This window comes from Scardinius erythrophthalmus, assembly GCF_964197995.2.
Source record: "Scardinius erythrophthalmus genome assembly, chromosome: 4".
Classification (NCBI taxonomy): domain Eukaryota; kingdom Metazoa; phylum Chordata; class Actinopteri; order Cypriniformes; family Leuciscidae; genus Scardinius; species Scardinius erythrophthalmus.
The window spans coordinates 45,686,564-45,701,172 of NC_138224.1; the positions used below are offsets into that span (position 1 = coordinate 45,686,564).

Below are 14,609 nucleotides of genomic sequence, written 5' to 3' on the forward strand. Positions count from 1 at the left end.
ATAAAAAAGTTTAGCTGGCTGTTTTCATTTGTCATTTTTTACAGTAAAAGATGTACAATGGCGACAAACCAAACATATGCTTGGAATAGTTTCATATTCACAAAGAACAATCAAAACAACATCTCATTGATTTACTTAATTCCTCTTAATATCTTGTGTTGTATTTATTGTCTTCTCCATTGTGTACTGCCAGTTTGTCTTCCTCTAATCTGTGTGCTACATGTTGTTGAGTGTGTTCACTGCTGTCTGTGACTTCTGTAATGATGCACCAAGGCTTTAGAGACTTTTAAATCGTTCTACTGTATCATTGTATATGGCTCAAATGACAATAAAACTCTTTAATCTTCCTTATCTAATTGGTCAAAGATTACATCTTCACCATAAAAGCTCCTGCATTATCATATCTACCGTAAACACCCTGGAAAATCACAGTATCTGCAGGAGGGTAGTTTATACACATGTTTTGCAGGATTAACACCTCAAGAGTTTCTTACCTAGAGCTTCTCTGAGCTTTTGTGAAGTAAACGGGTGATGAAGAATCATGGAGTGTTTCAGCAGAAGCTCCACGTCTCCACTAATCATTGAGTCTGCTAGAAGTTTCCTGTAAAAAACAAATGTTAAAAGCAGATTTAACCTTTGTGATGCTGTACCTAAAATATTCAATCTTCAACACTACTCTAGATTCCTGTAGTGTTCATTGGAATTCTGTATAATTGTCTTGCATGAGCACTTGGTCCAGAACTGTGAACGTTACCTGGCCATCTGTGAGCGGCTGCTTGGGCCCGTAGTTAAAGCTTGTCTGTGATCGTGTCCCAGAACCTCCATGGCAATCAGGTTCTGTCCATTATTGTCAGTCTTTATGCTGCTGATCAGTTTATGAAGCTCAGGGTTTTTATTTTTAAACTCGCTGACTGAGTTTGGGCTTTCTATGAACGTCAGAGCTAGTCTGATGGAGTCCTTTGGTGGAATATGGCTCGTGTTGAGTGTCCCTGTGTTGTTCTTACTGGACCTCCGAGCACTTTGAACACTGTCCAGAGAGAATGAGAATTACTGACAATTTGATAGAATAAAATTAGCATGAAATCTGCTTATTTAAACTAGTAAGCTGATTTAGAGCTCAGGTGAGGATATGATCTTCCTCTCAATTCTGTTGCTGTGTGGAATCAAATAAATGGACAAATGACACTCCTGGTTATGAATACTATTTTTCAATACCTAAATTATATATATGTATGTATATATATATATATATATATATATATACAGGTGCTGGTCATAAAATTAGAATATCATCAAAAAGTTGATTTATTTCAGTAATTCCGTTAAAAAAGTGAAACTTGTATATTATATAGACTCATTACATGCAAAGGGAGATATCTCAAGCCTTTATTTGTTATAATTTTGATGATTATGGCTTACAGCTTATGAAAACCACAAAATCAAAATCCCAGAAAATGTGAATATTACATGAAATCACACAGTAATTACACAGTAATCCCATGGTCATTGAATCAGGTTTTGGTTCTTTTGGCAGTGTGGGCCGGTGCAAATCCCGCTGGAAAATGAAGTGAGCATCTCCATAAAGCTTGTCTGCTGAAGGAAGCATGAAGTGCTCTGGAAATGTCCTGGTAGACGCTGCGTTGAGTGGACAGCACAGTGGACCAACACCAGCCGATGACACGGCTCCCCAAACCAACACAGACTGTGGAAACTTCACACTGGACTTCAAGCATCTTGGATTGTGTGCCTCTCCATTCTTCCTCCAGACTCTGGGACATTGGTTTCCAAATGAGATGCAAAATTTGCTCTCATCAGAAAAGAGGACTTTGGTCCACTGTGCTTTATTAAATCCAGAGTCAACGCAGCCGTCTACCAGGACATTTCCAGAGCACTTCATGCTTCCTTCATTTTCCAGCAGGATTTGCACCGGCCCACACTGCCAAAAGAACCAAAACCTGCTTCAATGACCATGGTATCACTGTGTAATTACTGTGTGATTTCATGTAATATTCTAATTTTCTGAGATTTTGATTTTGTGGTTTTCATAAGCTGTAAGCCATAATCATCAAAATTATAACAAATAAAGGCTTGAGATATCTCACTTTGCATGTAATGAGTCTATATAATATACAAGTTTCACTTTTTTAACGGAATTACTGAAATAAATCAACTTTTTGATGATATTCTAAATTTATGACCAGCACCTGTATATATATATATATATATATATATATATATATATATATATATGGTGTATCAGGTGAATCTTCTCTATTTCCTTTGTGGATCTCCAGACACAGTCCTATTGTGTTGTGAATAAATAACTGCTTCAGCAATCAGAAACTTTACCTATTATATTCACCAACAAATCCAAGATGGTACATTTTGATGAGGATACGTTCGTCACTTCTGATGAATTTAACACTCTGTAAGTATTTCTGCAGTGCGACGTCTGTCTCCTTTCTAATTCCTCCCGTTATGTTATATATCCTGGGGTTTTTGTGACAGAAGTCGTATCCTCTCTGGAGAATAAGCAGGGGTTTGTACGATTCAAGGTTTGTCTGGATCTAATGAGAAAAAAATTAAGATTGTGAGATTAAATAATGTTTTATTAACAAGGTTCGGGAGGAGCACGTTCAGATAATTAACACAAGTGGAGAGCACTCAGCAATCAATGGTAAGAGGTGTATATATACTCAGCAGTCTCACCTCATTCCATTGACAGTTTTGCAGCATCCCTCCACCACCCCTTCTCCACGCTTCTAGTCCTAAGCACTTACATACGGGGGGAGTACTCTGGGTTCGGGCCGAACTCCAAGCTCGGAGCCCTCCCTCCGGACAGCACGCCAAATACGCATTAAACTTTACCACCTCAAATTATATGTAAGTGTGAACTCGTGAAACACAATACTGATCATCTGTATAATGATTGGTCAGGAATGGGATTTTCATCAATCTTTTTTCTTTACCACTTATCCTACACAGGGTTACGGGAAGCCTGAAGCCCCAAGGCATGGGACACCGTGCAAACCCTCCGCAGGGCACGATCACATACACATTCACATTCACACACTACAGATGCCAATTTAGAGATGCCAATCAACCTGCAATGAATGAATTTAGACTTGACTGTTAGACTTGACTTTTTAGAATTGCGCCGAGTCGAAGTTCTCCCAATAGCTATTCCGCCATACATTATAGTTATCCTTTTTACCCGCTTAGAAAAGCGCCACGTTTTATTTTGTGTCACCATACTTGGTCATGTAACTATTGTGTAGCTGTTTTTAAATAGGGAAAACGTAGAGGTGTTTGGCCGCTTCTAACTTCATCTCTGTTTGGATCCTAATGAATTAACTGGTGTGTATCAACTCGTCTTAGTTAAGGAAGATTTTGAACAACTCACTGTCTCTGGGTCCGCCGGCATTTTGTCAGTCAAAAATAGTCGATCTCCGAATGCGAATGAGCTGACTCTGAATTTTAGTATTGTTTCTTACTGTATATGAGGATCTTTTTTCAAATACAAGGTCAAAATTGATTTTCACTAACAACAAAACAACAAATTATCCGTGAATTTATATGGAAATAAGCTTTAGGGGCTTTACACCTTTACTCTCCATCCTGTTACGTTGCATTCGGAGATCGACTATTTTTGACTGACAAAATGCCGGCGGACAGCTACAGTGAGTTGTTCAAAATCTTTATTTTTAGTAAACTCTGTGTACACAAACAATGTTCTCAATGCTCAAGTTCATGTGTAGAGCCGCTGATGACACTTCCAGCAAAGTTTCATGTTGTGTCAAGCCTTCTTAGTGTTTTAAAAATAGTGATTTTGATGCTATCATAGAAGTGCCCCAAGCACTCCCATTCAAAAGGCAATTTGACTGAAAACGAAAATACGGTCAAACTTAAAAGTGCCATTTCCATTCTAATTATGCTTTTAAAAGAAAGTTTGCCTCGGATAGATTAACAAAAAGACCCCTAGGTTGCATTTTGGCGAGTTATCCTTTCAGTGATTCGGCTTCTTGGCAGCAAGTGTTTGTCATTAATGTTCATTTAATCACTTTTATCTTTTTATCTTTTTTTTTTATCTTTTATCTTTTTTTTTATCTTTTATCTTTTTTTAATTATCTTATTAACTTATACAGTACTTCAATGTTACTTTTGAACACTTTGAGTGTGAATTATATAAACACTGAGCTGTGTTAATTTAACATTGGGGTTTTTGCTATGTATATATCTCATATATCCAGGGCATATCAACCACTGAATCAATAAAAGCTATAAGTTATCTGACATCTTCAGGACAGAGGAGTTTATACCTTGCTGTGTTACAAGCTGTGTTTTTTGTTCTATTAATTTCAAGAGAGAGAGAAAAAAGAGGCCCGTGAACAACAACAGAAACTAATTCATTTAAAAGGTACAATGTGTTATTTTTTGTAAATAAAAATGCAAATTGTTGGTAAACTGCTGTGGTGTAAAGGTGCATTCACACTACAAGCAAACGTAAAGCATGTCGCCAGTGGGCGTTCCCACTACTGGTTGCCTAGTAATGTTTGTGAGTGACATTCATGGATGTTACTCCATGTTGTAGACAACAAATCAGTTTCTTTTTGCCTCTACAAACAAACATTTTGGAAGAAAAAGTCTAAACTTAAATGGAATCAGTAAATAAAATGCATAATATTAAATATGAACTTTGCCATCGCGGCTATTTAACTGCAGCAAATGCCGGTCTGGGTTCACAAAACCATTCAGGCTCGGAGTCAGCACTGCGAGTACCACCGAATATACACTGAGAGATGTCATAAATTATAGGACAGTTTCTACTAAAATGAGCTTCTCATTCATCTTGCCTCGGTAGGACTTGGCACTGAAGAGAGACGGATCACGTGCGCTGCACTGACTTCACTCGCTCCTGAATTGGTTGTCGCCTGAAAGATCTCAAATTTGTCGCGACGCTGGACACGCCCCATCCGTCGCCAATGGTCATGGTCACTCGTGTCGCCGGAAATCGCCATTGAAGTGAATGGTATTGTGTCGCTGGAAGTGTGAATGCAGCTTAAAGGAGAACTCCGGTCAATTTTAACATTGAGCTCATTTTTTTGTAAATTTGGAGTGCTGTCAATACAGAGAACAACGACAAAAATCGGTGTTGCCTACACAGTGTTATCCTCTTTTTAAAATTTGCACCCTGTTGACTTCAATGGGGCAAGTTTTAAACCTGCTTTTAGCCTCTTAACATCCTTGATGTGTCATTACAAGTGCACAGCCAATGTGAGTGATTCCTTCAGAGTGAACACGAGTGAATCTGACTGCAGTTGTTCTCTGTATTGACAGCACTCCAAATTTACAAAAAAATTAGCTCAATGTTAAAATAGCGTGCCGCACGAGTGCTATTTTTAGACCGCAAGGCCGCGTGACGTCAGCAACGTAAACCGGAAGGGGGTCAACATAGAAGCGAGCTCGCTTATGATTCATGCTAGTACTGCTTGTTTTCTGCCGGTTATCCCTCAAATAAGAACATGCCGAGTAAACACTGCTGTTATGGAACTTGCAGAAACGACTCCAGACACTATGACCGTCCACATATGAAGGATGTATTCTTTATTCGTTTCCCGAAGCCAAAAACCTAGAGGGATAAATGTGAACGATGGGTCTACGCCCTAGACATTATTTTGAATGAATGAATAACTCTCTCTCTCTCTCTCTCTCTCTCTCTCTCTCTCTCTCTCTCTCTCTCTATATATATATATATATATATATATATGTATGTATGTATGTATGTATATATATATGTATATATGTATGTATGTATGTATATATATATATGTATGTATGTATGTATATATATATGTATATATGTATGTATATATATTTATATACATATAGTTACTTGTAGGTGCTACTACTGCCTTGAATGACATTTATCATAAAAGTCATATGTAGGCCTACTTTCTTAAAATACTCTTATTTAAATATGTAAGACATGTTCAGCCTCTGCCTTTTTCTAGCAAGTCTGGTCATGCTACAGGTAGGCCCTAGATCTGACAGATTTACTTTTTCTGTAGTAAGGAAACAGCCTTAGGGGGGAGGGTAAAATAATTGAGAGAATTTAGATTTGATATTAATTAAAAATTAAGTGTTGTTGGTTGTGACCAAGTAGCATTAGCGATCGCTAAACAAAAAATAAATACATTAATAATAATAATATAAATTACCCCCAACAACTGTCAGACGTAAGACAACCAGAGGACATAGTATATATGACAGACAGGACATAGGGTGGTAAAAGATAGCTTGATGAAACTGCAAAATGTCACTGTCAGTGGCGTAAGGCGATGTTTTTTGGGGGAGAAATTCTGTCGATAACAATCTACCTCTGGATCAGGTCGGCTCTTTTTCCCGTCTTTTTCAGCCCTCTACACTCAAGCCATCTCTTCAATTGAATATTTGTATGTTCTTCTACTTCTATACCAGTGAATTTGGCACCGGGGACATCATTCTCGGACAGAGTTAGCAGGTTTAGCTCAGTAGACATCTCGTCCGTGAACTGTTTACATGCGTCTAGCATGAGTGACACGCGCGAGTTTGACCCCCCTAGCAACCGTCGCTAGCTTAATGAATATTAATGAGAAAAGGTGACGTATATCGTGCGGTACGCTATTGACCGGAGTTCTCCTTTAAGAAGAATAACACGCTTGGGGACGTGCTGTTAGGAGAAAATAATCATTGGGGTAGTAACAATAACTCTGCTTCATCACTCCACCCGGTTAGTGATTATTTTCCTATAACTTCACCCCTTGAGTGTTTATATTTCTTACAAATGAATAATGTTTCATATTTAATCAGGAGGTGACATGAGCTGGGCTGGCTAATAACATTTTGTGCTTTTGTATTTTCCTAAGGGACTGTTAGTTTTTTATTTAAGGGGCCACCGGAGGAGTTTTGAGATCTGTTGTCAAAAAAGACATGACCCTCCCTTCGCCAGCAATAAATTTTTCTATGACCCTCCAAAATGATTGTGAAAAAAGGCATGACCCTCCCCGATAATTTATTGATTAGCCTACTTCTATACTGGTTTGCGCTTGGCAAAGATGTTCAGATAGCTATTGTTTTTTTGTTTTTGTTTTTTTTAAACCATAACGTTAAACTCTTGCTTTCTCATCTTACTAGGGCTGTAACGATAGACCAAACCTACGATTCGGTTCGTATCACGATTTCTGATTTTAGATTTGAAAAAAAAATCATGTTTTCGGTGCGGTGTGACTCGTTCAACATGAGGGTGGCGTTGCCAATAAAGCATCTAAAAGCTGTCACAAAGAACCGGCAAAAGTAATGACTACTAATATGTCAAATATAGCAAGGAGACATTTTAATTGTTTATTAATAAACAAGTGTTTTCTGTGTCGACTGCAAAGATGAAGTTGACGATGCGTCGCGACATTTCATAAGCAGAAAGCAGTCTGTTTTCCTTCGTTTTGAATTGTTCTGTTTAAAAGTAGACATTTCAAGCTTTCTATATATTTCTCAGGTCTGTGAGGCAAGTAGCATACCTTACGCTGAGTTTCGGTTCATTTATGAGACAAGAGTCCAGTTCACTCGCCCGCGCCTCCGTGTCATGATTATCTATTTTCTACTATATTTACTTCTTATTTATTAAATCCAGATGAAACATTGATTAAAATTAAGATACAATTAATAAAAAAACGAAATTCACTTTAAAGAAAGGCTTTGTGCTTTTTGTTTGAGGTCTCTGTGAAATTTCGCTTTCAGAGCAGTCATGTCCGTAATGGAGAACTGTCACGCCCGTAACATTTTTTTTTTTTTTTCACATAAATGCGAACACGAAAAATAAAATAAAAATAATATAATATTTTATGTTCTGTGGAGGCCGATCTTTATTAATCCGGTGGGTATATATCTTTTGGTTTGCACAGTGTAATTTATAGAATTACTAAAAAATATTTTGCCACCTAAAAGTTAAAGATTTTTTTGTGTCACGTCACATGTGTATTTCCCTCATATTAAATATAAAACGCATGTGTAGACTGATATTTTTCTAATGTCTTGACTCCTTTCAGACGTTTCAAAATATTGGTATTAAATGCATTTTCTGAGTTTTGACTGCAAATGTCACTCACGTCCATAACACTGGAATCGCCCAATTTTAACGAATTTATAATACTAATAGTAATTTAAAGATGTGGTAGCCCTACATCTTACACATCGTGGAAACAAAATAAGAATGGAAACTAAAATATGGTAGTATCGCGCTACAGCGCACATTCTATCAGCAGTTCTAGCGCCTCAGTCCCAATACTGTCAAACTCGACGTACATTCACATCACATGTTAATGCAGCGGTAGAGTTACACTCACAGGACACTGTGCACTTATTCGCAATCACAAAAGTAAATTATTTGCTCGTGCTTTAAAGCTTTGCCGGGTAAACATTTCATTGGCGTACTGTTCTGACATGATGCACTTTTTCTAAGCGCGAACTGAAGCGCGCGCACTGTCAAACAGCGCCAAACTGGATTTTTGTTGGGTCAGACCCATCTGATATCGAAGGGGGGCTGATAACGCGAGATCAACATGGAGCTAAATGGAAAAAAATAGCACCAAACAAGCCACTTTGAAATGTTGCTGTTTTCATGAATATAAAAGTTGGGTGACCCTCCCCCTAGACTAAAAAAAGTTGGATGACCCTCCCCTCAACAAAGAATAAAAAGACATGACCCTCCCCTATTTTCCTCCAGTGGCCCCTTCCATAAATACCGAACGGTCCCTAAAAGGTAACCTGGTGATAAACTTCTGGTAGTGATAAAGTGATCTATTGTTTGGTCGTTCGGTCTGTCTGTCTGACAAACAGCTAGTGATTTCAGTACATCAGTTAATCTGAGCATATCTTCAACTAATATCTGGCTTTTGCACTCTGGATTTTTGCAGACAAATGAAGTGTACTCACCTCATTTTGCACTCTCTTGCGTAGCATTAATGCGTCCTCCATCTTGCTGCCAGTTGCTTGTGCTACAGCATGATAAAGAGCACTCTGATGATCTGAGTTAACGCTGATTATCTTGCCATCATCCTGCAAAATGTCAAAATGGCCGCTGTATAGCTGTGCATCAGCTCTGTTTTGAAAATTAAAAGTAACCACATTCAGTACACAAAGTTCATAAAAATTTACTGAAATTTATTTCTATATGTGAGCAGTATAATGCTCTAGTAATTAGTCTTACTGAGATGTATGTGGGGCTTTTTCAGATTTGGTTAATCTCAGTTTTATATCGCCTGCTGATTTGGTGGTTCCTGGGTAACGTTCCTCAGTGAGCTGTTTTCCATTTTCATCAACGACAGTGAGTTTAATTCCTTTTCCATCGAGCAGGTTAGTTTTTGTGAGCATGTACACATCAAGGGCTGTAACAGGCTGATCAGTTTTGCACATATCTTCTGTATACTGCATTAGTTTTGTTTTGTCCTCAACTGACAGCTGTTCCACTTCCTTGTGGCTCGCAGATTTCTTGTTGTGTTTTCCTCTCTGGTCATCAAAGAAACGCTGAGTCTTATGTCTGCGCATTACCTTGTCCACCGCCTGTCCTGCAGCACTATCCAACTCACTCTTAAATGTGCTGGTCATTAAAGAAGTCATGTGTGTAGAACAGGAACTGATGAATTGCTCAGAAACTTTCTGAGCGATAATCTGTAGAAGTTCTCCTTTAAGGCGTTGTACATCGTGTAAATTGTGTCGTCCATCTTGGTCATACTTTGTCATGTCTTTTTCAAGCTCACTGATGCTCTCCAGTAATTCAGGAACAAATTTTTGTTGTATTATATCATTTGTTGGTACGGCACCCAATATTTGACAGAGAGTTGTTGAGTACTCAGCTACTTTCAGAGCCAGCTTTGCCATTTCAATCACACCTGACAGTTTCTCTTTATTCATAAGCTCTGTTGCTCCTTCACACACCTCAGAAAGTTTGCTGATTACGTCCTGTGCTTTGGTACAGTCCAGTATGTGGTGAGGAATTATCTCTTCACAGAACATATCAACTGATTTTTTTATTTGCTTTTCATAATTCTGGTCAATCTTGAAATTCTCTTTTTTCAAGGCAGCTTTCGGAATGCCTGAGCTGATGAATTCAACAAGAGCCTGATCCAGTTCACTGCTCTGCTTCACCGATAAAGTAACAGCATTCTCAAAACTGCTTTGTAAAATCTTCTTAAAGACTTCCTGAAGTGCTGCATCGACTGCGTAGTTCATGGCAGTGAGCACAGTCTTTTTCCCCATTTCCTGAACTGCATACTTAGTCGCAAGTTTGAAGTTCTGTTTGACCACTGTTGAAGATGTCATGTTTTTCATTCCAGACTTAAAAGATTCTTTACCGAGGGACGATAAACCAGACTGAACACTTCCTTTGAATGAAGTAAACATTGCCTTTCCTGATTTAATGAATTCAGAAGCAACAGAAGAGAAAGACTTTGTACCATTAAGTAGACCTTTTGTCACTTTATACACTGTGGTAACTGCTTTCTTGATAGCGCTAAAGCCAGCCGTTAGCAAAGCAAGCCCAATGCTGATACTCTTAGATATTGCCCATGACGCCCAATCAAATGTGCCCTTTATCATTCCCTCTATTCCACTGATCATGTCATTAACTCCTTCAGAAATCAGGCCCAATCCAAACTGACTGGCTGCTCCAAATGTCAGCGCACAAACAAGAACCCCAGCGAGAACCTGCACCACCCCGAGTATGAAACAAATCAAAGCATCGATGCAAAACTTGGGCTTCTCTTTCACCTCAAAAACAACACCGAGGCCATAGTCATATAACGATCTTAGCTCATTAGTGATGATGAAGTTTTTTTCTTCAGACAGAGTGTAGACTGAACAGTCTTCTGTTATGGCGTCACTGTTTTTTTCCTCCAACTCTTTAAGTTTAGCAGATGCATTATCAATGTACGTCCTCCAAGAATTGAAGATGTTCATTCTGGCCTCCATTTGACTCTGAAAGTTGTTGTTGTCTGTACTCTGATCTTTGTTACCAGTGACTGATAAGTTACATGAGACCATTGTGTTTGAGACTTCTGAGACGTAGACGTCAATGGATTTCTTTGCATCTTCCAGCAGTTTCATAGCGTCTGCTTTATAGTTACCCTTACCAAGGTTGATGGTGATGTACGCCTGGTTATAGAGTGCCACAGCCTTGTAGTGTGGGTCAGAGCTACCAACTTTTTGCCAATAGGATTCGGCTCCAAATGCATTTTTGGATTTTTCACGGCAGTGTAGATCAGTTCTTACAATTGCCTGTTTGATGTGATCATAGAAATTATCACATTCTCCTCTTAGCAGCTTTCCACTTGTTTCGTTTATTGTCACGATAAGGTCTGCTTCAAGTTTTTCAAAGTCATCATGCCTATTGATGTGATCTTCGTGAAGGGTCAACCACAAGGCCCAAGATTCTTTCAAAGCGTTGATGGCAGGCTGATAATCAAATTTAGGCTGATGATGTTTAAAGCAATCAGGAATATCTTTGAGCTGCAATCGCATGGGGTCCAGTTTTTCTTGCTGTGTGTAATGCCCATCAAAGTTTTTCAACAATGTACAAAATGTGGAAAACAGATTTTCCTTTAGGTTTATTTCAACCAGCTCATCACTTTCCATGTCATGGATTCGTTTAATTTCATAATCCTCTCTTAGCTGGCGCATGATTTCCACAGACTGACCTTGGTAAGCTGGTGCGAGATGATCACAGTTCACAACCATCTGGACCATCCCAGGATTGCCTTTCCGAGATGTACGACCAAATATTTGTTTCTCGACTCTTCGGTTGGGTGGAAAGTGAGTAAGAAGTACAAAAAGACCACCACACTTATTCACACTTTCATCAACCTTGATGTCTGTACCCCGTCCTCCGAGATTTGTAGCAATGATGATTCTGCCTGCACAGAATTTCTCTTTTTCAATGTTGTGCTTCTCACTGATTGTGTACAGAGTAATCTGTTCTGCCTTGAATCTGCCACCATCTTGTATTTTCTCATGTAGTTCATCTGCTGTTTTAACATCTTCACAAATTACCAAGACAACTTGTCCTCTCTCTGCTGCTTTCCACGAAGTTTCACAAATGGTCTGGATCCATTGGTGATTCCCACCTTTCACCTGGACGACTGGAAGCTCCACCACCCTTTTATGGCGATGTGCAGGTACAGTGTAGCTCTTGGCTTTATAATGTCTTGCCAGAAAGTCCTGATCTGCCTTACCTCCTAATGTACCAGAGACACCAAATATACCACTCCCACTGAGATACCTTTGAAAATAATGGAAATTTGACATGTAGTTTGTCACGTTGGATATCGGTGAAATTGCAAGTTGGTGCTTGAACTCCAAAAATTGTTGCAGACCATTTCCCCACTTCTTGTTTTTCTCTAGAACACCGCTCGCTTTGAAGTCCACAGGAATTATCGCATTAGACTTATCTCTGTCAGCAACTTCTCTTTCAGCGGCCGGTGAGGTGTCGATCATGTATTCCCGGCCCTGTGACATCTCAACAGCCCTTAGTGCATTCTCAACAAAAACTGGTAACTGATTCTCAACATAGCTTTTCAAAAAAACAGGGATGACAATGAAGTTGTTGAGTTTGTTGGCTGTTTGAGGGTTATCTGAGTATATGATATATGAATTTATTGTGCTTACAGTTGCATCAATGAGCGATTTCTCAGACATGATTTCACATGCCAGTCCTCCTTCCAGCAGTAGCATTTCAACATTAAGGTCACCTCGTTTTTCCTGAGCTTCAAAACATTTTGCTTTCTTGTTCTCTAATGAATAGCACTTAAACACTGCACTTTTCTCTAAGACCTCCTCAAATATACTCAGAAGATCGTACTGTTGTGAAACTCCAAGTTTCTTCATGACTTCAGATAATGCTTTAGACATTCCGTCCTCTTTCACATCATCTTGACATATCATTTCAATATCCTCCTGGGTGTAGAATCCCAAATTCACTCCGGGTAGCAAGATCTCATTTGCTGAAAAGCTGTCTGTTTCCTGTCCCATAACGGCTGCTGTTACGGCTTTATGAAAACACTGTATCCTTGTCGCCCATTTTATCTCCCCTGTTTCAAGCATTTCAACTGGTTGACAAGTAGATATCATGGCCCATATGTTGGAAAGGACTTGCTCCACATGCCTAAATCCAGTAGATTCATGGGACAAGAATGTTACTTGAACTCCATTGTCCAAGGTCATGTAGTCCACTTCATCCACTATCACAAGCTCAAATTGCCTTGTATCACGAGTTGTTCTCTTCTCAAATTCCTGTTTAAGTATGTCTGCTGCAAATACTCCCACTGTGCCATATACTATTTGTTGCCTGTAAGCATCTTTAAGATTTTCCTCTTGTTTCTCTGGCGAATAGTCACTTCCGTAATGTGGAGGTACTACAGATGAGGTGACACCAAACATTTCAAAAAACTTTTTCCATTCTTCTTGATCTCGTCTGGCTAGAACTGGAGAGCTTGTCACAATGTCCACTTTTGTTCCACGGATGGCCAGAATTGTTGCAAACATGGCTAAGATACAGGACTTGCCCTCACCTGTGCCAATCTCTAGAAGACATCCTTTATTTTCTGTCAGCTGTGCCAGGAGGAGCAAAAGCAATGATGCTAGTTGTGTACATCTTGGAAAATAGCCTTGAATCGTCATGTTGTCTTTCGTGGTTATTGTTGAGCAGTCTTGCACTGCTATTGACATTCCAATTAATACGTCTTTCAGAATGGTGATATCTGGGTTTGTAAGATTAAGGGATGTTATCTTCTTTTTCAAATCAGTGATTTGTTCTTTGTTAAGGTCCACCCATTGATATTTTGGGAGTTCCGACTCTACGTATCGAAGCACATCCTTCAACAGCAACAAGACTTTCTCTGGGCAGTTTGCTTCACGAAGTTCCTTCACAATTGTGTCAGCGTCTTTTTCTTTGTCGTTTTTTATTTGTTCTTGAAGAAACATTAAAGGGTTTTCATTTGTAAGAGCAGAGAGAACGTGGATGCAGTCCAGGTGGTAGGTTTGTGCTGTGTGGAGAACTGAATCGAGTTGATCACATTTGATACCTGGACTTTTGCAAATGAAGAGCATTATTTCTGTTGGTGTCCAGATTCTGTTGAACAACATTTGACCCAAAATGTCCCTACTTAGTGGTGAAAGCTCTGAGATCATGTCAAGCACATTTAATAAAATGTGTTCTGCCAAAGTTGGATTTGTGGAATAAAGCTGCTCCACCAAACCCAAGAGAAAGTCATACTTCTTCTCCCAGCCAAGCGGCTGATCTTCATCATCTTTAGCATCCTCAGTGCTACTGTACAGAATGAACTGTAGAGATGCCTCAAGAACTGTGAGTTTCTCTGTAAGAGACAGCTCATTATATCTTATAGCATGATCAAATGTAAACTGAGACCATACTGAAAGGTTGTTTTCTCTACAATATTGAACTGCAAGTTCATTCTGGAGTGTCTTAATCCTGTCCCAAATCTGGTCATCTAGTATCTCTTTATCTTCTGTGATCTGGTACTTTAACAAAAGGTCTTTGAATTTTTCTTCAACATCATTAACCT

At 39.0% G+C, this 14,609-nt stretch overlaps 2 protein-coding genes across 2 annotated transcripts in view; both read right to left on the reverse strand.

The window, feature by feature from the left end:
• Window positions 1–14,609, reverse strand: part of LOC308689610 (stonustoxin subunit beta-like) — a 392,706-nt gene that overhangs the window by 223,377 nt on the left and 154,720 nt on the right. The gene's annotated exons all lie outside the window — the stretch shown is intronic.
• The window catches only part of LOC308689755 (uncharacterized protein), a 51,215-nt gene that overhangs the window by 1,502 nt on the left and 35,104 nt on the right, over window positions 1–14,609 (reverse strand). Inside the window, exons 6-10 of the mRNA XM_081363658.1 lie at window positions 9,242–14,607; window positions 8,968–9,133; window positions 2,350–2,567; window positions 755–1,027; window positions 495–601 (exon numbers count right to left, since the gene is read on the reverse strand). Of these exons, the coding sequence (XP_081219784.1) occupies window positions 495–601; window positions 755–1,027; window positions 2,350–2,567; window positions 8,968–9,133; window positions 9,242–14,607 (6,130 nt within the window). The remainder of the gene's footprint in view (window positions 1–494; window positions 602–754; window positions 1,028–2,349; window positions 2,568–8,967; window positions 9,134–9,241; window positions 14,608–14,609) is intronic.